The following is a 24,138-nucleotide window of genomic DNA, read 5'->3' as shown; positions in this document are numbered from 1 at the left end:
ATACAGCCAAATGTGATTATTAAACTTCAAAAGGCAATGATTTTCACATTTGGTTACACTTTATTTTAAGGTGATGTAGTTACATGTTACTACATGTACCACTTACTATAGTAAGAACAGTAAATTATGCATAATTACAGGTAATTAACCCTAAACCAAACCCTAACTCTATAGTAAGTACATGAAGTTAATTAATATGTACAGTACAGTATGTACGATGTAACTGTCACCTTAAAATAAGGTGTAACCTCACATTATAATCTGGACTAAAACACGGCCTAGGTATTGATTTGAAAATATTCTGATTCTTTATTATTGTTCGGTAACACTTTACCATAATGTTCTGTTAGTTAATTCATTAATTAAATAACTAACATTGGAAAATTCTTCTAAAGCATTTATTAATTTTATGTACTAATACATTATTAAAATCAAAAGTTGTATCTATTAATATTATTTAATGGACCTGGACTAACATGAGCAAACAATGAACAGCTGTATTTTATTAACTAACGTTAACAAAGAAAAACTTCTGCTCGTTATTAATGTTAGTCAATGCATTAACTAATGGGACCTTGTTGTAAAATCTTCATTTTGCTTGTAAATGTATCATTTACCTCCTTAATTAACATTATTTGATCAATTTGCATTGCAAATTCTCATTATCATAATTTAAAAACAGATATTTTTAACTGCTTTATATTAAATCCTCTATATTATTGTTGATTATTATTTTAAAAAGTAAAATATTGTGTACATTGAGAATGTGAAAATGTCACTATTACAATTTTTAACAAGTAGTCCTAAAAATAAGGTTAATTTTCATTATACATGATATTCTTGATCCTTTTTACAAGATATTAATTGTGCATAGTTTGTCCATTTAGATAAAGACCATTAAGTTTGATATTTTCATAATTAAACACCCCCTCCTTTCAATTCTCATAACTATAATGTACTTTTTTTTCTTTTTTTTTTAACAATTTGTATCATTTAAATAGAATCTTTTTTCTGTATTACAACAATGAAAATTTGGTAATGTCCATTTCCTTTATGCAAACTATTTTTTTTCCACCCTTTACTGGGTCTTAATAGCTAGTACACTAGTACATTTTACAAGCATAAACATGTTCAATGTGAAATAAACACTTGTTTTCAGTGCGCTTTGATTGAAAACTACTCACAGGCCTTTCACCTTTGAATGTTTTATTAATAAAGCCATTAAAATTGAACCATGCCCAATAAGTTACATCTGAAGCAGAGTAGGGTGACGTCCTGATCTCAGCTGAGGCACTGGAGATGAGCATGTGCTTTTCACATGGTGGGAAAACAGCCGGACAGCAATATGTGAGTATCTTCCCTAAAAACAGTGTCACGTGTATGAATGACTGTAACTGTGCCTAATCCGAAATATTACAGTATCGGGGGCCCATCGACTGCGTCCATGAGTGATGATGTCATCACAATGTGCCCTCTTGAGTTACAGCGTTTCTTACGTCTACTTCTCTGTCTGGCATTTACAATTTGTACATCCAGTGGTACAACAAACCCAGCAATGAAACATACAAAAGAAACCCTTTAAGTTGGATATTAATCAACGAGAATGGGACATTCAGATATAATACATCTGCCGAGCGGCCGCAGGGACACGCAATAACGATACACACATTGGGTTTAAAATGTACAAACAAAAGGATAAAAAGTAAATAAAAAAACCCAGCTGCAAATACTGAACATTCACTATTTACAGATGGAGCGTCTCTGGGATGGCAGGGTGATCACATGCAGTGGAGACTTGCAAGGTCAAAGGTCTATACACAGCAGTGCCAGACGCCACTAAAAGCTACAGTCATACACTTGGATAATAGTCCATTTTTTTTCTGGCTTTTTGGTAAGATAAAAAAATTAGGAGCAGCTTCAACTAACACAGACAAAATAAAAAAACAAACAAAAGTCAATCACAGAATAATGAATCTAGTTCATTTATGTACAGATGCACATTCTTTACATCAGTTCGTCCTGTCAGCTGTTGCAATGACAACAGGAAGAGGAAATGGAGGAGAGCAAAAGGGGGAGGAGCTTCCTCTTTACGTAAACGTGAAGATCCCTCTGCGACGGTGGGAAAGCGAGCTTGTTTCTTCAGTAACAATGAACAATAACAACAACAAAAAGATCAGTGCATTGTTTTTAGGCAGACAAACATCATCGCCGCCAAAAAAAAAAAAAAAAAAAAGTGAAAACAAATGGAAGAAGCCCATCTGGCGTGATAAACGCAACTTCCATTAAGATCGTACAGCTATCAGGTCCACTTAATGGCTTTTCAACAGCATTTTTAACTTTAAATGTGTACACTTCCTAAAACTACACATACATAATAAATAGAGGTTCACATACGAGCGTATTATTTCTTGTAAATTCGGAGGGCATCTGGGTGAATCCCGTAAACCCGTCGAGAGCGCGTCCAGGTCACATTTCAAATTTCAACCCAAAATCAAGTATATTTTCATGAAACTGAAGATTGTTCTGCACCGTGACATTATTTTGATGGAAATTCAGCACGTTTCTCCCGCAGCGCTCGTTACCGTAATGCATCCAGGCGATTTTTTGTTCTAATTCTCATTGTAATACAGTATTTCAGTTTTTTTTTGTAATACAATGATTTAAAAAATAATTAGCATCATTTAAAGGCAGTATAATAAAAAATACTTTGCTGTTTAAATGAGGAGGTGGTTTTTGTGCATTACGGTAATGAGAATTAAGGGGAAACCTATTAAACAGGATTTATTTTCTTTAAGCAAAATACAATTTCTCATTTATTTATTTGGATTTTAGGGTGAAATATAACCCAGGTTCATGTTCTTGACACGTTTCGCAGGATTCTCCCATCTAAACTATTAAACATGCTGGAAATGTACATACATATGATGAATGTAAAAACTGAAATGACGTAAAATGACCGAAACTCTTTGAAAAATACTATATAAATAGGTTAAAATAAATATGTTGTGAGTCACATTATTTAACGAGGGGCTCTCTCTAGTCTTATGAATGTTTTTAGTCTATATGATTAATATCAGAACATTCATACAGAATCATGATCGGACAAATCAAGGCAGCTTAAAGGAATCATTCACCTAAAAAGGAAAAGTTCTGTCATAATTTACTAACCGCCATGTCGTTCCAAACCTGTATGCATATTTTTAATATGAGAAATCACGCAGCTCTTTTCACTTTCAATGTATGGAAAAGAACAGCGTGAACATTCTTCTAAACATCTCCCTTTGTGTTTAAAGAGAGAAAGTTCAAATCTCGAGTGAGCAAATGACGACAAAATTCACAGAATGATTCCGTAAAACCACAAACGGCACAGCGGCTGTTAAGCTAGTTCTCATTCCTACACACACTCTTCCAGGATGAACCAGGACTTACGACCGATAAAGATCTGATATCACTTTAAAAGCAACAGGAAAGGGTCACTGGAAGAAAACAAAAGTAAAATAAAACGGAAGTCGATGTGCGAAAGAAACCAGAAACGTCTCTGCTGACCAATCGAGGAGAGTTTGTTGTACTGCACACACCCCTGAAGCCATTAAACTCCTCCTCTTCCTCACGTCCCTGCGTCTCAAAGTGCCGTCTATGGCAGGGGGGGCGGGTGGAGTTGGTGACGGTAACCAATAACAGCATGCGTATCCTGACTGGGTGAGGTTTGCAGTCTCAGTGAAGGATGGTCCCGGTGAGCAGCCTCTCCCCTCTTCTCCCTCTCGCTCACTCCTTCACCGCGCTACACCAGCTGGTATCCTGAGCCGGACGTCTGGTCGTACTCTATTGTGTACTGAGAGGTCCAGTCTATGGCCACGGGCCGCAGCAGACCACAGCAGCGCAGCTCAAAGAAATCGATGAGGTTCCTCATACAGCCGTGACTGCACGGGACAAACAGAGGAGCAGCGTTACTACTGGGAATCATACAAACGAGTCTTTGGCTTAAAAACAACTGACCAATTCTATCTTTACCAAAAACAACGACGGCTTCCTAAACAAACCTTGATAAGTTCATACTTTTTACTAAATTGGGAGACCAATTCATGAAAAATGTTCAGGTTTGACTATTTATTTGATTTATTATAGACATTAGTCAATCATCATGCTGTGTCCCAAACAGTTATTTTATTATTTAAAAAATAATTTGATTTAGCTTTTATTTTTATATTTTCAGTTTATCGTTTTAGTTGAATATTTTTTTGTTTGTAATTTTATGTGCTTTTGTCATTTTTATCAGTTTCTGTTCATTAAAAATATTTACTTTTAAAGTACTTTAATATTATTTCAGTTAGTAATTGTTAGTTGCTAAAGCAAAATTTCTAATTTTATCATCAAATATTCATATATTTTTTCAGCTTTATTTCAATTAACAAATGTTTTTAATAGTTTTAGTTTTCAATAACAACTGGTTTAAAACCAATTCTTCCTACAATGTTAAAAATAAAAACTTTTTTTCTTCTTGAGATTTGGTTAAATAGTTTATGAGCACTGAAAAAAACCAAACCCAAAGCGATATGTCATCATTAAACTTATATTTTGGTAAAACATTGGCCATTATCCACCTTTTTTTCTATAGATATAAGCATCATATAAAGTCCATCCCATAATGGAAGACTTTTTTAATAACTACACATTCATTAATAATTTCTGGAGGTCATTTATTTAATCTAATGGGATCTTTCTCTAAATTGTTGGTGTCTAAACAAGCACGAAAAGAAACAAAGTTACTAAGGGTATCATATAGATTATATTCTACAGACTGGATTAATTTTGAATATACAAACATCAATACGCTTGACAACTGAACCATTTGCCATCCTCCTCTGTTCAGATAAACTGAGTTTAAAGGACTCACTTGAAAGGGCTCTCGATGGACGTGGCTGTAACTTTAAAGTGCTTATATCTTCTTGCGTTCATTCGCTCGTTTGTAGTGATGCCCAGAACAGCGATCTAGCAAGAGACAGTCAAACAAATGCAGCAACATACACATCAAACCACAAATACACACAAAACCTATTCCAACATATGAATAAAATTGGACTATAAGGTATGTTATAGGATTTTGCGTCACGATCATAGACTGTAAAAAAGACGGCATTTATTATGTCTAAAGCCCATAGCATACTTAGTTGTTTTTTTGTTTTATGCGTGCGTACAGTCGAACGTGTAGCCTTTTTTAAAGTATACTCTATTTGATAGTGTGCGCAAACGCAGGCGGTCGACTCTATAAAGTTTTTAAAGTTGTCCAGTGTCTGCGCTATTTTTCTCCAGAAGTTATGACGAATCAAAATGTCTTGGTTCTCTTTTAAACTAAAGTTGTGGCTCTCTCATATCCCCCTCACACAAGCACTTGTCAATGCGGGCGTCTTTTGTTGTTGCAGTCTCCGGTATTTTGTTGCTGTTCCGTCTCTTTAGTTTCGATTCCTACTGTGAAACAACGGCCCGGACCAGTGTCGCCACCTTGTGGAACAACTGATTAGTGCGAAACAAATTCAATGCCCATGTGCGACCTGGGCTTACAAAGAACAAAAAAAATCAGGTGGCACATGTACAGAACACACGTACTATTCTGGTGACGCAATTTGCATCACACGCACTTTACGCAGACCCTCGTGTACACGAAAAACCCGGAGTATACTTTGGGCTTAATGATGATGAAGGCTTCTCTAGACTTGAGCGTATCACCTGGTAGAGCTGGCACATGATGAGCACGGCGACCCACATGAAGTGAAACACACTGTTGAGAAACATCCAGAACATCCACGGCGAGCATGTGGCGATCTGCGTGATGTAGTTCCAAAAGCCATCTTTAGTGTAGCTGGTAGCACAGTGAACACTCCAGTCTGCAGAAACAGAGTCCAAAAAAACTTTCAATTCATCAAGATTATAAATATGCTACTAATGCAAAATCAATAGTAGCAACTGAAAGTTGTTTATATTCATTTATCGCCACGTTGTTCGTACAAAACCATGCAAACTCAATTGTACTTACAGCAAATGCATCCATATATCATCCAACAGATCATACACAACAGGAAGAATAGGTAGCCCATAAAGTAACGGTGGTTTCCACTTCCTGTCCGCAAACAATGAGGAAAGAAAACCAGACAAATTAAAGGAATGATTCATACCCTTTCTTATTCTAGAAGAAATATGAGGTTTCTATTACGGGATGCAGCTTTCTTGACTATTGTGAATTTCCTGGGGGAACATTTGAGCAATCTATGACTTTTCATTGTAATGTCAGGAGGAAGAGCATGTGAGGTTGGGGAAGGCTAGTAGGGAAAATGTGGACTTGGAAAACTCACCTACGCAGTTGCCTACCCAGGGGCAGTGGTGATCAAACTTGGCGATGCATCGATTGCACACGGCGCAGTGTTTCGATCTGATGGGCTTCCGTATCTGTGGAGTACAGGTCGTAAAACGAGCGTTTAATGTGCGATGGAAACTGCAATGCAAATTAGACCGTTGGGTTATCCGCCGGCCAGCGCGCGAGGAGACGACTGGTGCTGAATGTGTTTTAGCAGTTGTGTGCAGTAATGGAAAAGTCATAATTACCAAACAGGTGCTGCAGAATATGCTGAGATCCAGAGAGCCTGTCTCTGCCAACTCAACTATAGTCTAAATAGAGAGAACAAGAGAAAAGAAATGGAAAATGTAAGTGATGCTTTCTTGTGCGTAAAGCATAGTAGGCCGTGAGACAGAGGGTTGATTGGTACCATTTTGAGGGATTAAACCGCATGGTGATTTTTGCGTAGAAATATGACCCTGTATTTGAAAAATGTGTGATAGCATTAGATTCAAGGTAGTTTTTGGTTACGGAGGACGATTTTCAAACATATGTTAAGAAAAAGGATAAATGAATTTATCTTTAAATAAATTTTATAATTTTTTTAATAAAATTTTATAATAAAAAAAAATATATACTTTTTTTATAAAATTGTATAAATTTTTATAATAAAAAAATTATAAATTTTTTAATAAATTTTTTAAATTATAAAAGGATACATTTTTCTCTCTTGTAGTCACTGAACACCTTACCTTGAGGTAGGATGATATAAGTGTTGATTTCTAATGAAAGCTACCATGGATCGGATGCTATCACACATTTTCCAACACTAGAGATGAGTACCTTCATGAAAATCAAAAAGAAATTTAATCCCTCAAAATGGTACCGGTAGCCCAAATTTGGGGTCCCGTCTCATGGCCTATAGGTGTTCTGGATGGTTGTTTAGCGGCTCGAGATGAACTTTAAAACGTTTTTAATTACAGCTGAACTCGTTTGCAGTGAGAGATTTGACCTTTTTCTTCTGCTCCTCGGATGCTTTGATGATGCCGGGGTCAGACTTCCAGGACTTGCCAAAGTTGTAGAAGAGAGCCAGGCTATTGAGCAGGAACGGCAGGTGGATGGTGACAAACGGGAGAAGTGTGGAGGGTTAAGGAAGTTTCATTTAATATGAAACAAATGGACTCGCAATATTTTGGGCCAATTAATTCCCAGGATCGTTTGTGATTACTTGCTGAAAGTAAAAAAAAATGTATTGTCAATCAAACTGATTTGAATGTATCGTTCCGACCATTTTGTGAACTGGTTCAAATGATTAAGCGAAAATAACCTATTCTAAAGAATGATTCAATCACAAAACAAAGACTGAATGTGGGAATAATAACTAGTACTCAGTCCATCTAACTTGTGATGTTTTTAAGACATACAAATTCAAGATTCTTATAAAAAGTCGCAAGATGAGATATTTCATGAAAATTACTTTCTATCTTACAAAACACAACAATCTGACAAAAGAATTTATAAATTGAGACTGAAAGTTGCGTGGAATTCTGAGCTGGAACATTTCAATGAATTATTCCATCAAAAAAGTACCATTTCCTGTTTGACATCTGAAATGCAACGCCTCCAACCAGAGAAAATTAAAGGACATACTGTCTAAAAAGAGTGACACCCACAAATGCAGAAAATCTGTTTCTTCTGTAAGTGGGTCGGTGTTTTCGCTGAGCCGAGCTGCACACGGGCAACAATTACAGCAGGAAAAAAGCTCAATCCTCTGAGGAGATGCTCTATTGTCGGATGATAAGGGCGAGAGGGAAACGGATCCACCCAGAGCTCTTGATCTGATTTTTTTAGCTGCAGGGTTTGAGTGTATTGTTTCTATTCCTGAGCTCTGGAGACACACCTGGACACATTGCGGTTCTGTGCGCACTAAACATCACTCCACAACCTCCAATTACAGCACAGAGCCACACAAACCACATTTCAGCAGCTTCACTCAATAAGCACATCCAGACATGAGTCACGTCTTGAGTGGTTCCTTCAAAAGAGGAGGAAATGCTTCAGCTTTGGGCAGAAATCCTGTTTTCCTGCTATTTGACAGCAGCATAAACATAGAAATGCAACATGTGTCATTACCAGACAAGAGCTCGGCTTTCTTGTGTTTGTACTAGATCTCTCTCACACCACGGTGGGAGTCGTGAACAGAATCTTATATCACAGTATGAGTAATAATTATATATCACAGTGACCATTTATAGCACAATGTTGTTTTTGCTGGAAATGTAACAAAAAAAGTGTTTATTTTTTATTAAATAACCAAGTAGAAATGCCTGATTTTTGGATATTCCAGCTAAATAAATACTTAAAAATGATAAGCCCTTCATCTAATTTTGATTATTATTACTTTTTGATAAAACTGATGGGCACGAACCAAAAGACACTCAATATTTTGAATTGCATTACTTTGCTAAACTTTTCTTTTGTCTCTCTCTCTCTCTCAATTCAATAGATATATCTAGCAGATATATGGTGTAGCATAATCTCACATTGACGAGACATTTCTACCGTTGCACACTATATACTGTGAAGCCGTCCAGCTCCCCTCTCACCCACACAATATCACTTAAAGTGTCAATTTCACTACATTTATTGTGTGAGTCACTCCTGATTCCACGTAAAAATAGCCATATCCATGTTAAATCTGTCAAAGATGATGCATGTGCCCAGAGTTTCACAGTATGAAACATCAATCCAATGTTACAACACAACTTGAAACAAATCAGCTCCAGACAACCGTGGGCGAATTATGGATATTTTCATCTCGGTTTATGTTGTTTAAAATAAAAAAAGTGCAAACGGACAAAAAAATATGTCAGACATTGAAGCATACGGCTAAACTTCCCATCTCTATCCTCGGTTCCTTTCATTAGGTTCATCGCATCAAGAGAACGTTTAAACAAAGGTCTTGTGAGCTTCTCTACCAGATTCAGACCTTTCAACATTGAAAAGTGAGATATAGCCATATAAACTGGGTCAATTCAGTGACGCAGATTTAAGTTTCATGCAGGGAAAACAACTAAGACAGATAAAGAGAGAAGATGTTTGGTTTTCCTGCTGTGTCAGCGTTCTTATTCAGATGCTCATTGAGTCAATGAACAGATACACATTAGAGCTGCACGATTCTGGAGAAATTAACAAACACATTTTTTTTCTTTTTTTTTTAAAATAGAGATCATGATTCTTGCACGAGGAATTTGAAAAGAAAAACAAAACATGTAATTTACTAGAGGTTCTGACAAAATGTTAGCAGCTGCAAGATATTTAAAAAATATCTAATTCATTTGAATCAATTACTTAAAGAAAATTGGTTTGAATGGTGAAAGATGAATGATTCAATGACTCGCAAAGACTACTGAATGAAACAGCATTTTTGAACAAATCTCTTGAATGAATGATTCAAAGAAAAATAATTGTTTAACAGTTGGATGATGTGGCGACTGGTGTAACGACTGATTTATACAATCTTTATTTGAAGCGTCAAGTTACTTTCAAAAGGTGATTTGCTCTATTTCGATCGCTTCTGTAGACACCAGTGTTTATATTCTAAGCATAATTGTTTATCTCAGTACTTTGGCGATAATTTGAATTATTGTAACAAATTTTTTTTATTATTTGAATGTTTGCTGTGACTTGTCAAAGGTTTAATAGTCGTCATTTAGGAATAAGATGGTGTGGGTGTTTTAATCGCGATCATGCCGCTCTAATAGACAAATGGATGCTTATGTGAGTCACTCTGGATAATACAGATTTTTTTGGAATACAATATTGCGATTAAGTGGATTGTATCAACTTATTTAGGTTGCATCAATTCCATATCATGATCAACAAACTGACAGCACAGGAAGTGAAGTAAATGATGGAGCGACTGAAAAGGATATCGTTCCAGAACCAATAAAACCAGGTGATGTACATCCAGAACTTAGTGGCCATATAGATGCCCAGAGGAAGAGCGCTATGCATGGAGTGATCAAAGAAAGACCTAGAAACAGAGACGAAATGTTAGCCATGATGGTCCACACTCACATCAGAATCCATTAAAAGCCTGAGCAGCACCACAGATGGCTATAATGGCATGCACGTCATACTTGGAAAGGAACTGCACGACGAGCCACACCGCTGCATACATCACACCCTTGATGAGCCAAGAGTCAATGTCCAGATCGGCGATAAATCCCACCAACCAAATCACCATGAACGGAGTTCCCAACATCACCTTCTGCCTGAACTCCTGCGAACAGACACAGAAGTCAAAGTCTGGGGCCAGGTTCACAAAAAATCTTCTTAAGAAAAAGGTTAAGTTCAATTCTAAGAAGTTCGTAAGAATTTTTTTAAGTGTAAATCTCGCATTTTTAAGCTCTCAAATATCTTTTTTTCTTTCTGAAAATGATGGGGTCAAATGCCTCAAAGTTTGCGTTGCCTACGGATTAACGTAATAATCATAAGTGAGCACTGTTTTAATGGCCCCCAGAATATTTTTATTCTGAATATTTTTTACTGAATTTTATTCTTAAGAATCTTTTGTGAATCTAACTCCATAGGCTTAAATTTTTTTTTTAAAAGCGGCTCTGACTTTCGGCAACTCGTCCAGACTACAAATAGGGGCAGAAATTGGTGTAAAAGTCATGTTGTGTTTTCCTGCCTTCAGATACTGAGTCTGCATCATTCAACATTCATTACAATTTGATTTCTCCTTAATGTCAAGTGATTGCACAGCAGGACAAATCTTTCAGTTGCTTTACCTTGTCCATTTTGAGTCGTTTCAGGTACGAGGGGCTGTCGTAACCTTTGGCCTGTCTGGCCTCCTGCAAATGATTTATCATCCACACATTTTTCCTCTGTTTGGCCAGATCCAGCGGCGTCTCCCCCTGCCACCGACAAATATTATCAGATGTCATGTACACACATCATTTCAGTGTGCTGGTGTGGCCGTCTGGACTTTACCTTGATGTTCTGTGCATCGACGTTAGCATTGGCGTCCAGCAGCAGACTGATGACCGTGGTGTTTCCGGCCAGAACCGCCCAGTGCAGAGCCGTGTTCTTATGATATTTATCACCCAGATTCACCGACACATTAAACGTCAGCAACAGCCGTGTCGGGTCAACACTGCGGCAGAACGCAGAAGATCACACCTATTAGCTTTACATTTGAACAATGGCAAATGAAAACATTTCCTCTCACACACACACACACACACCTGTGCGTCCGATAAGCCGCCCACATCAAAGGGGTCATGCCATTCTGATCCATCATATCTACATCCTGGAGAAAATAAAACATAAAAGTAGGATCAGGCTGAGATCAAATGCAATGGGTTCATGTAATCTCTTTCCTAGAGGTCAAACTGCTGTGGACAGAAATGTCATAAATGCCCCCTGCAGGCTGAAATGGACTAAGCAGGACAAAAAGCATCATATAATGCATAGATTCTTTTACATTTTAATAAAGAGTATTAAGTGCAAGTGAGGAGCACGTGTTCCCCGAACTTTAAATATTTAGCAGCGCATTGAGGGGCACAATAAAAAACTATCAAACAATATGTTTTTCCTTAATAAAGGGATACATGAAGACATTTATGACAAAATTATTACATTTATTAGAATGCAAAAAGTAAACTAGGCTTTAAAATATTTCTGCTTCAAACTGTATTTAATAACTATATAAATATGTATAGGCCTACTTTAAACTATATATAACTGTGCGTATTTAATTAACAGATTATTGTGCCAGTATTACTAAAATCTATATATTATATAATGTGTGTTAAATAAAGTTCTTAGCCTTTCCTTCCTGTGATGGGTTCACCCAGACAGAAGCTAAAAGAGTTTATTCAATAAAATGGCAGATTCTGTTTATTTTGTCTCCAATATACCAATTATAACAACCAGAAGAAAAACTCTGTATGCATAACGCATGACTTAAACAGGCCCGAAATACACTGGGACTCCTATTTTATGCTTAAAGGAGAACTCCGGCGCAAAATGAACCTTTGGTCTAATTACACATTGTTACCTAGTCAACCGTTATCTGAGATTTGTTTTCATGATTATCGAATGTAAATAGTTTTATCTCTAAAAACAGTTTAGCCTATAAAGCTAGTATAACGCTAGTATATTGGGCATAGTGTAATGACAAATAAAAATCGCTTGTTAATACCACTAACAAGGCTGAAAATAGCCCCACACTAACACGGTAGCATAATGAGGGTCCCTACCTTCAAACCGAAGCATTGAGAACTTTGTCAGTGTCCAGACAGTTTAATAAGAAGATATTTTAAACATACAGTCAACTTCGCGTATACAGGCAGAAGCCATCTTTGAAATACAGTCTCTACCAGTCGATCTACGAACGCCATCCAAGTGCGCTGGTGAGATGTGAACGAGCTATAAGTTGTGATAAGGTGAGCGCGAACAGCAGGCTTGGATCGGCGTTCGTAGATCGACTGGTAAAGGCTGTATTTCAAAGATGGCTCCTGCCTGTATACGCGAAGTTGACTGTATGTATTAAATATCTTCTTATTAAACTGTCTGGACACTGACAAAGTTCTCAATGCTTCGGTTTGAAGGTAGGGACCCTCATTATGCTACCGTGTTAGTGTGGGGCTATTTTCAGCCTTGTTAGTGGTATTAACAAGCGATTTTTATTTGTCATTGATCTATGCCCAATATACTAGCGTTATACTAGCTTTATAGGCTAAACTGTTTTTAGAGATAAAACTATTTACATTCGATAATCATGAAAACAAATCTCAGATAACGGTTGACTAGGTAACAATGTGTAATTAGACCAAAGGTTCATTTTGCGCCGGAGTTCTCCTTTAAGCATTGCTGGATGTTGATCCAAAAAGATGCAGGAGATAAAAAATGCACATTAACATCCATTAAGGCTATTTGAGACTTTTTATGCCCTTAAATTTCATAAACCTTTATTCGCACACATCTTTTTTAATCGCAAATGCAAATGAAACAGTAGCACTGACGAGCCCTGGATGAGACATTTTGATGGTTACTTTATTTTCGTCATGTTTTCCTGGGTAGCTCCGCCCACACGGAAATCTCGTTGGCTCAAAATAGCTACAAGATAATCAAAGATATTCTGACTGGCTTTGGTTTTGATGAGACCAGCGTCACACAGAACCTTTTTTTGGGGAGGCTTTATATAAACAAGCGTACCTGTCCCTTGGCAATAAGGTAAGCCACAATGGAGGTGTGTCCAAACTGAGCGGCCAGATGCACACAACTGCAACCCTCCCCATCGATGAGAGACGGATCAGCACCATATTTCATTAACTGCACCACCATGGAGAGATGGCCCTGTCTGTAGGAGAGAGAGCGGACGAGAGGTGTCATTCACAGACTTAATTAATAAAACATCACACACTCTACCTTACAGTATGCACTAGGGGTTGAACGACTTCAGATTTTTTGAAGTCGACTGTTATGACATCAAAGTCGAGTCGACGTCGACTAGTCAATGACGTCATTCATAAAAACACAAGAGATGGGACTGCTTTGCAACACGCCACAATTTGCAATTAATTAACAGAAAATTATACAGATGCTGACAGACAGCTCATAATGGGGCCGTTTACACCTGGACACTTCATGTTTTTTTACTGATCTGTTTTATCAAAATGATTCCATTTAGCCTACACCTGGTCACATAAATATGTTTTCGCAAAACAAATATAAATCCAATCTTCAAACAACCGAAAGCAACAATAATGAGCTGCATTTTATTGATCATCAGCTAATTTCAAAATCAAAGACCGCAATAAGAGAGACAGCACTGGTAAGATCATTTTGTTTCTTTACTTTTAATGAAGATGATTGTGTGTTAAGCGTCTGTGACTTACTTTCACTGTGATGCGATAGTTTGCACGTTGGCTTGATGAATAGATGCTCGAGCTGCTCATCTGAGGCGATGCGTGTTGCCATAGCTTTAACATCGCTATAATACGCTCTCACACGTTTATTTTTAGCATTGTTGGGAGAAGTCCAATTTACATATGTGGTTTCAACAACCAGATGCATTTACACTTGTCCAGTTTCGTCTGTTAAGCGGCCCAGACCTCCTCCTGAAGCGGTGTGAACGATCGGATTTAAATCCGTCTCGAGTGCGTTTCGGAGGGCATTTACACCTGGTCTTTTCACGATCGGATAGCTATCAGATCACAGAAACACATGAAGTGGCCAGGTGTAAACAGCCCGCAGTTACATCATCATTTAGGATGAAAAGAAAAAAGAAAAGGGAAAAAAAGCTATAAATTCACATCTGCGCCTTAGTGATGCGAAGATCCAAGTAATACTCCAATTAATTGCGGGTGAATTAGCTACATCATTAATATGTTTAAATAAATAAATGAAAAAAAATTGTTTTAATGATTTTAATAAAGATACTGAACTCTCATTTCCGGTAAAACAGTGAGCGTGCGTCATGCTTTTACTTTCGTTTTCAACAATATCTAGTGTTAGGTTAGTAAAGTATTTACACACACTTGATGTACCAATGCAACAATGCATGTCTGCAACATGTTAGTATCAAAATTAGCGCAATCATAGTGTCACATGATCAACGCGACTAGTCGACGTCAAGCTTAAAGCGTCGCGGTATTTCATTAAGGTCGACTAGTCGACTAATCGACTAGTCGGTTCAACCCCTAGTATGCACAGTATGAATTTAATACTTGCATGTATTTGATGCAGGTAAACTGTATACTTTGATACCTACCAATTTATATGAAATCTGCAGTATACAACAAATCACACTCATGCAATTTAGTATAAATATACTATTAAAGTATTTTTTTATATTTTGAATTAGCTTTCATTTTTATATTTTCAGTTCATTTCAATTTTAGTTTAATTTATAGTAATATTATGTGCTTTTGTCCTTTTATTTGTATCCGCTTAGCTTTAACTTTTATTAGTTTTTGTAATTTAAAAAAATTTCAATTCAATAATTCACCTTAAAGGGTTAGTTCACTCAAATATGAAAAAAAGTCATTAATTACTCACTCTCATGCTGTTCCAAACCCATAAGACTTTGTTCATCTTCTTCATAACACAAATGAAGATCTTTTTGATGAAACCTGAGTGATTTCTGTCCCTCCACTGACAGCTACGCAAGTGACACTTCAAAAACTTAATAAAGAGATTGTAAAACTAATCCATATTAATCCGGTTCAGTCCAAATTTTCACCATAACTGATGTGTGAGTTGAAGAATGCTTATATGTAAATAAAAGCCTAAAATAAATCTGCTCATCATATAAAGCAATACTGTCTCTTCTGCAAATTTGGGCTAAAGCACTCCATTCAAATGGATTAGTTAGTTTTACGATCTCTTTATGAACTTTTTGAGGCGTTAAAGGAGCTGTATGTAAGATTGTGGCCAAAACTGGCACTGCAATCACTTTCAAATTACTGTAGAGCGGTGTATCCCCTCCCCCTCCTCCCTGACTCGAGGTTGCCAGATAGGCTGCAGGATCCCGCAGGAACGTGACGAGCTGCAGCTGTGGTAACTAGAGCAGAGCTGGCAACCCGGATGCTGCAACACTACTGACTTCGTGATTGGTAGATAGGTGGAGGGTGGAGCATCAGACCAAAACACAACATGACAACATCAACATCAGTTGAGGGCTGCAACTGCACTTTTTAAATGACAATATGCTGGCCGGACAACTGTTGTCAGTGATATAAGTATTTAAAATGTACATGATTTCTTAATGTCTAGTGACATATCAGGGCCATTTTATGATTAATTGAAATAAATTTCTTACATACAGCTCCTTTAAAGAGGTAGTTGCGTCGCTGTCAATGGAGGGACAGAAATCTGCCTGATTTAATTATAATATCTTCATTTTGTGTTTCAATGATGAGTGAAAGTCTTACGGGTTTGGAACAACATGATGATTTTTAAATTTTGGGGTGAACTAATATTTAATATTTTATTTCAGCTTTATTCCACTTACAGAAAATGCTTTTAGTTTTAGTTCAAGTTAACAATAACACAACACTGAATGTGCTCAACTTGAGCTTCCATGTCCAGTGTGATGAATGAACCAGAAAGTTCAACAACATTTTAGTGTATTAATTAATAGTTTGATAAATAGTAAGCAGTGTATAGTATATAGTGGTTGTTCTGCAATAAGTCACCTTGTAGCCCAGTGTAGTGGCGTAGAGTTGAGATCTCCTCCCAGCTGGTCAACTATGGCACCTTTAGATATGTAATGCCTATGAAGAGCAGACAGACAGCGTTCAGGAAATGAGTGGACTTCTGAAGTGAGACATCTAGGCTTTATCATACAGCTAAACGTCTGTTACAAAAGAGAGCAGCGTAAAGTGAATGACTGCGACAGAGCAAGCTCTCATTAATTGGAGGATCTGCACACGCGTACAAACACACAGCCACACACAGCCACACACCCACACACACACACACTGTAATGGAAATTTCAAACTGGTTGTGCTTCTTTGCTCGTCTGAATGCTGAGAGTAATAACTATCTATTCCTCTGTGTATGTGGTGTCTTAATAACGGGAGGGGAGAAGCTAGCTAGGAAAATTCTCAGATCCAGGAAAGGAAGGGGAATGTGTATACAATAAGCAAATAAGACACAGACAGATACGTACTTGACCAAGTCTATGCGGTTGTTAATTGCCGCCCAATGCAGGAGTGTGACATTTTCTTTATCCGGCTGACGCACGTCATATCCGGCATCCACCAGCTCACGGCAGCGCTCGAATATGCCATACCTGAACACACAAACAGCTCAAATTACACAATAAAACACACAAGCACTAGAGAAACATCCAAAAACAATAGTGTCAAATGTACAGTGTTTTGCGTTCACTCACAATACCAAAACAGGACAGAACCAGGCTGCTCAATTGATGTCTTTCGGATGATTTTTTATCTAGATGTTTCTGGGAAAGGGTTATTTGCGTAGATGGATATGTGTGTGTGTGTGTGTGTGTGTGTGTGTGTGTGTAGACTCACTGAGTGGCTTTGACGATGTCCCAAGTGCTGTAGTCGTCCACGTGGCTCTTGCGGCTAACGCTCTCGCTGTAGCCATGGCTATAGTGACTCGGGGTTTTAATTTCCTGTGGGAGAGAAAGATAGTCAGTTCATCTCTATCATCTCTAGAGCAAACGGATAGAAGGATGAGTGATGGATGACACAGAGGATCTTGGACACGACGTGTCTTATATACGGTCAGTCTCCATGGTGACATCTCACTCAAACACACACTGCTGAAATAAAACTGAAAGGTGCTTTTAAAGGGGCCGCATCCTGGAAAACAGGATTTTCTTGCTCTTTTGAGGAGTTTGTGTTGTGTAAAAAGTTGAAAATAAAAACTGATTAGTTGATCAGGTCTCCTATTAGCATATTAACATGACCGCCCACATTTACATATCAACCCCTTTCCAGTTCATGCAGAGGTTAGCTAATCATAACAAACAGCTATTTATGCATCATCTTAAAGGTACAGCAGTAAAAAACAGTCTGTTTAATACTCATATCATAATATCAGCAAGAAGGCAGAAAATGTTTCTGACCTGTTTTTGTCTATTAACTTTGTCTAACATTATAATTAGACTAATAACCCCTGAGACTGCGTGTGCTGCTGACGCTCAGGTCAGGGGGTGTTTGATGACCAGCAGATGTCCAGAAGCTTCAGCTCTATTGATTGGTGGGGAGGGTCTGTCTATTGTATTAAAGGCCCAGGGGATGCTGATGTCCGGTAGAAACCCCAAAAATCACCCGAGCCATTTTGACACAAACCTTCGTCAATATCCTTTTCACTTTTCCATTAACATTTATTTTTAGGAAACCTGTATTTATTAATTCTATAACATTTTTTATTTTTTATTTCCACCGCTCAGAGACAACTCAACTACCGCAGGCCTGCCCCTTGTTTGTTCATTTTTTTAATATCTTTGTCTACTTTATAAATTCAGATTTTGTCCAGAATTGTCCCTCCAAATTAACATTGAAAATGCAAATCCAAAAATAAAATGTGACAAGACAACAAAAAATCTATGTATATAAACCTTTTGTTTTAAACCAATAATATACTATACTTTATAATTATAAACCACAATCATAGGAAAAGTCCTCAATAAAATAATATCAGACTAGTTGTTACTCTTCAGAAAAACACAGTTTACAGTTTTACACACCAGAAAATTCAATTAGATGTGTAAAAACACAGTAAAATTAGATTCCTTCTAACAAAAGCTTGAAACAGATGCAAAGGGCAAACAGAAAACACTCAGGACACAGGGGAGTCCTGGCAAACACACCGAGCTCCCCCTGTGTGTGTGTGTGTGTGTGTGTGTGTGTGTGTGTGTGTGTGTGTGTGTGTGTGTGTGTGTGTGTGTGTGTGTGTCAGAGAAATGCCAGGCCAGCAGAGATGAGACATGCACACACTGGCCAGAGATTCACATATAAAGATGACAGTATGCATTCATAATCGGTAGCATTTAATCCCTAAAATAAAAGTCTTCTATATTGAGGACTAAACAAATCCATTGGTAAGGAGTAAACAGCTGGACAGAGTAACACAGGTCAGTAATAAAGCCTTGTGTTTAAACTTTTATCAGCACAATCATGCTTCACACTTGCACCCACAAACACTACATATGAAGCCCTGTCTCTCCATGTGGGTCTGTAATTATTACCTTCATAAACACTGACATGCATTCAGTCTCTGTATCGAAGGCTGATCTGACACTCATTTTATCAACACAAAGATTCAGCGAGCAGCCACATGACTCCACACTTCCAGAGGAAAGCCCAGTGAGATTATCTGAATGCCACAGTTACCCTCCAGCAAAGCATCCAGAATGAGAGAATCTGCGTGAAGGGGATATAAATTGACATCCGAGTCAAATCTTCATGTCTAAAAGGCTCTCCAATAGGTCAGAGGTCAGTCCAACAGTAAGCACAATGTACAAGTACTGAGATGATGATCCATCACAGTATACAGCCACCAAGCATAAAGCAGCTGGAAAAATTCAATAAGTCAAAAATATATTGAATGTATAACTACCTACGATTTGACTATGGTAAATAAATATTGTCTTCCGCATTTCCAATAATGCAGTGCTCTCAACAAATGAACCAGAAGCAATATCCACCACGAATTTGAACCTTTACTTGACTCACAATTTAATCGAGAGAAAAAAGAAAAAAAGAATTTTTTTTTCCAAAAATATGATTAAAACCACATTATTTGCATTATGATAACCGGATGCCACTCACCAAAATAAAATGTAATGTACTACGGTAATATGACAATGTTTTAAACATTATTTTTGATGGCCGATGACATCCAATATAAATGATATTACACTATTTAATTTGCTTTAAATGCTGCAATTAAATTTAGATGTATTGTACATATTTACTAAATTAGAAACAATTGTTAAATGAATCAATATGGGGAATAAAAGTTTTAACTTGATCAAAAACCTCAAATTTGACATACGTAAACAGTGACATATGACATGATTATAACAAAACGGCAAACTGGATATAGCACAGCATAGTTTGAAATAAAGGATTTTAAGAAACCAGAAAAACTTATTGGATTGATTAAAAATGAATTAAATGCCAAATATCTGCTGATATATCAGCCATACCGATATATCGGTCAACCACTATTCAGCTTATATTTTAAATGTATACATATTTGTCAGTACAGTATACTGTTACTTTCAAAAGCATGGTAATACCACGGTAATAGTGACATTACAGCAGGGTGGGCTGAACTGAGGAGCTCACCGCTAGAAGATGTGCACTTAATCCACATCTATTAGTCATACGCATGGCATTAGTGTTAATAATACAGGTTTTTATATTCCAGTTAAGCGATCAGAGAAACAGATCTCATGAGCAATCCTGAGCTGAATGTCTCGGATCCTCCTTAATTCACAGTGATCAGTGTGAAAGGACACTCAGATGTGTTATATATCACATGTAGAATTAGCAAAAACAATAATGCTTTGCAAGACATCCCACCAGTTCAGACCACCAAACAGAGCGAAACTGATAAAGCGAGCAGTTGGGAGATTTAGCACCACCGGCAGGCCTTTAGAAAGGCGTTTGGTCGTTTCATTCAATATTTTTGTGCCTGGTTTCAGAACAGTTGGTCTAATTCAATACGGGCCTAATGTTCCTCCTGCCAGTGAGGAAACAAGCGCTTACAGCATCTGTGAGACCATGTGACACATACTGAGATGCTTGGCTTCCTATTACTACAGGAAGACTTTTAGGCTGCCATTCTTAATGTACAGATCAGATCTCTTGACCATATCATCTGATTTTTTGTCCCAGTCTGTTTACATTCACTTTAGACACGACTGGTATCCGATATCTGTGTTTACATTAATCCAGGATTAATGTGTTTATATATTAATCCTGTGTTTACATTTACATTAAGCACAACATGAGTCTGTGATGATTCCTTTACTATGCGACATGGTTGGCCCTCGGGTTTTGAATGGCCATACTAAAAGGATTTATATTATTCACGTCGACTATTTGCCAGCATGGATAAGTTCAAAGAAAAGAAAAAATCAGATTTTTGTGTTTACACGTGTGCAACAAATTCCGATCTGTGTCAGAAAAAATCAAAAACATTGTGGCAGTGTAAACGCAGCTTAAGATCTTGCTCTGGAGAGTGTGTGCTTTATCAAAAGCTTCTGTTAATGCGGTTAATTACGCTGCCATTTATATCTTTAGTTCATGTCAACGTCCATAAACACATGTCTGGACTGACCGTCAACAGCCATTATGAAATTATATTCACACAGTCAAGGCAATGCATCACAATAAAGGCCCATTCACACTAATAACACCAATAATAATAAAGATGTAGTTATAAAATTGTTAAAGAATAGCAGAGTCCACACCACAACTATAACGATAACAACACAGAGGAACGATATTGTTGGAATCCTTTTCAGAGCGATTTTTTCCAGATTATGAAGAATGAAAACATTGACAGCCAAACAGAATCAATCCTGTTTTTAATTTTTATCTCAGGATTAACATAACCAAGGATTATTTTTTTTTTTTTTACAGAGCAGTTAGTAACTTCTTGTTTGTAGTGTGATTTCACACATCATTTTTACATACAAAACCACATATGAAATCACACCCACAATGCAGAAACAGAAAACGGAACAGCAGAAAAATGAAATGCCACAAAACTACATTTGCTGCACACAAACCCTCCAACAAGATGGCACACTTTTGACTAAGGCAGACACACACCTTCCCGTTGACCCCTCTGAGCATCATCTGAAGAGGAAACCTCAGGTCTGATGGGTAAGGGACAGATGGCTGGCTCACTATATGACTGCCGCCCACCAGGTGACAACTGGACCCTGTCGACTTTCCACTAGTTAGCAGCATTGATTAACTAATAACTAAAGAAAGACAAATGCACAGACTGTCTCTTTCATAGTAGAGGGGTTTCTTTCTGTTCTGCTGGGATTTTCAGTCCAATCACTGAGATAACAGTGTATTATTATTTATTTTAAACGGAATTATTTTTATATTTTCTGTTTGTTTGTTTTTTACAATCAGCAAAAGAGCGGCTGGAACAATTCTTCACATGATAATATAACCTTTTGATGATGCATCACAAGCTAGATATTAAGGACAGCTAATCTATTTTTTTCTCTCTCAAACAGTCACATGCAAAACACCACCTCTATCATGGTTTCATGTTCTAGCCTCTAAATCAACCAGCTCGTCCCACTGAACACCAGGGCACACATAGCAAACACACACTAGATTACAAAGACATAAGTATATTTTGTAAAATAAGCATTCATTGCACGTCTGTTATTAAAATTGTATTATGCCTTTGCAACCCTGCTCTACAGATATCAGCATAAGTATTGGTCGACCACTTATTATTAATAACCTATAATATTAATACATTATGGCCCGGTTTCATAGACAGGGCTTAGATTAAGCCAGGATTAGGCCTTAGTTCAATTTGGGCATTTAAGTAGCTTTTTTAAACATGCCTTAGAAAAATAAATATTACTGATGTGCATCTTGACACAAAACAATGAATGACCCTGGCATATTTTAAGATATATCAGTGTGTGCATACGATATAAAACAAGTTGTTTTCAGTGAAGACAGCTAAAACATGCATTTTAATCTGGGACTAAGCTTAAGCCTTCTGTGAAACCGGAAAAATATATAATTATAAACATTGCAATAAAAAGAGCAGCTTAGGTCTGCTGAGAGCTTCCTTTCACTCCAACAGGTCAGCGTGTGTTAGTATGACTTTAAGCCAATTGCCATTCACTGAGACTACATGTGTGTGATCAGCTGTAAGGTCAGTCAGTTTGAGCATGAATAATTTACAGCAGGAGGTCCCATATGAGCAAGCTGTCAGGAGTACTACTATTGCACATAATAAAACTATAGGTCTCTCATGTAAAACTCGCCTGTCAATGCAAAGTCACTATGAGTCCTTATACAAACATGCATATCATCCATTGCGGCTCAAATAATAGTATTTATTAATGAATATATTTATGAAATTTACGAGCCTGCAAATAACTCACAACAATGACAGCTCTGAAACAAATCTGTCACATTTGCGAAACAAACACCAAAATGCAGTCAAAAAGAATCAGACAGGCTCTTAGTGCACTAAAACCATACTAATAAAAAAAAAAGCCAAAATTAATGTTCAAATCTGAAGGTAAGTGGATGCAAATGATGATGTTTGTGAATGGTGTCTGTCATTTAGACGCAAACGCAGCACAACACACTGAAAATACTTCTGTAATATCCTAATGTCACGTGTGTCATTGCACAATATGGAATAAAAAAGCACCCATGTCTTAAAACATGTGATTAGACGTGCGATGAAGCGAAAAATAAAAATTAAATCTATGGATATGAAAGGCTAACGTTAGCAGCAATGCTATTACGCAGCAGTGGGGGGGGATTCAGCCCCTCTCCTTCATTGTGAGAAGTTAACAGTAGAAATGGCGCTTTTACTGGACGTGAAATCACTTCGGCTTCGTTTAGGATTGCAGCTGGATAAACGCTGTGTTTTTTACCTCGGGATGGAGGATCGGGACGCATCCAGCTTCTTTCTCAAATTCGTCCAGAGCGTCCGCCATCTTGCTGCTCGACCACGCGGAGCATCATGGGAAAAAACTTTTAGGGGGCGATAAACACAGACGCGCGCGCGCACACGAGGAAGCAGTGCGCGCTCGCGTGTGATTTGACCTGGTCAATTTAAATTTTCTGTATATATATATTCAGTATTCTTATATTCTTAAATATTATTATTATCAGTTTTAGAGTGCCTTATTCCCATGGCGTTTTAAAAAAAAGAATCAATAAAAGAGCATTATTTAATAGAAACATCAATAATAACCAAAATATATATATTTTTCAATTTCACATTCTACACAATGATAATTAGTCGAATCATAAAAATGCATAAAATAGGTTAAACCGTGTATGTACACAATATTTAGCCAAAAAAAAGAGAGGATTGATCGAATATACATTTATTTCTTGTTTTATTATAACCTATAAAACCAAGAATTGCATTCTCAAATATTTAAGATACATCAGAATTCATACGATATAAAATATCCAGAATCTATTCTCAGGGGCTTATAATTACAACAAGATCAAAACAGAGATCACAGAAAGAGCAACTGATATCAATGAATGCACCGATGGCTAAGAAATGTTTTT

The 24,138-nt window shown here is 37.2% G+C and overlaps 1 protein-coding gene across 1 annotated transcript; it reads right to left on the bottom strand.

The window, feature by feature from the left end:
• Positions 1–3,519: 3,519 nt before the first annotated feature.
• Positions 3,520–23,572, bottom strand: zdhhc17 (zinc finger DHHC-type palmitoyltransferase 17). The gene is made up of 17 exons (XM_056245309.1): positions 23,487–23,572; positions 17,383–17,486; positions 17,016–17,138; positions 16,540–16,617; positions 13,556–13,700; positions 11,581–11,645; positions 11,327–11,489; positions 11,125–11,250; positions 10,471–10,613; positions 10,264–10,364; positions 7,341–7,465; positions 6,598–6,660; positions 6,348–6,441; positions 6,032–6,115; positions 5,725–5,882; positions 4,895–4,989; positions 3,520–3,920 (listed from the first exon to the last, which is right to left on the bottom strand). Exons 1-17 carry the CDS (start codon positions 23,547–23,549, stop codon positions 3,782–3,784), a joined length of 1,869 nt encoding a protein of 622 aa, XP_056101284.1. The 5' UTR covers positions 23,550–23,572; the 3' UTR covers positions 3,520–3,781.
• Between the last annotated feature and the right edge of the window lie 566 nt (positions 23,573–24,138).

The sequence above is a fragment of the Rhinichthys klamathensis genome, unplaced genomic scaffold (genome assembly GCF_029890125.1).
Source record: "Rhinichthys klamathensis goyatoka isolate OS25496 unplaced genomic scaffold, OSU_Roscu_1.1 h1tg000029l_1, whole genome shotgun sequence".
Lineage (NCBI taxonomy): Eukaryota > Metazoa > Chordata > Actinopteri > Cypriniformes > Leuciscidae > Rhinichthys > Rhinichthys klamathensis.
Note: the sequence above shows the minus strand (reverse complement) of the source record. Positions and strands in the feature narration are given on the sequence as shown.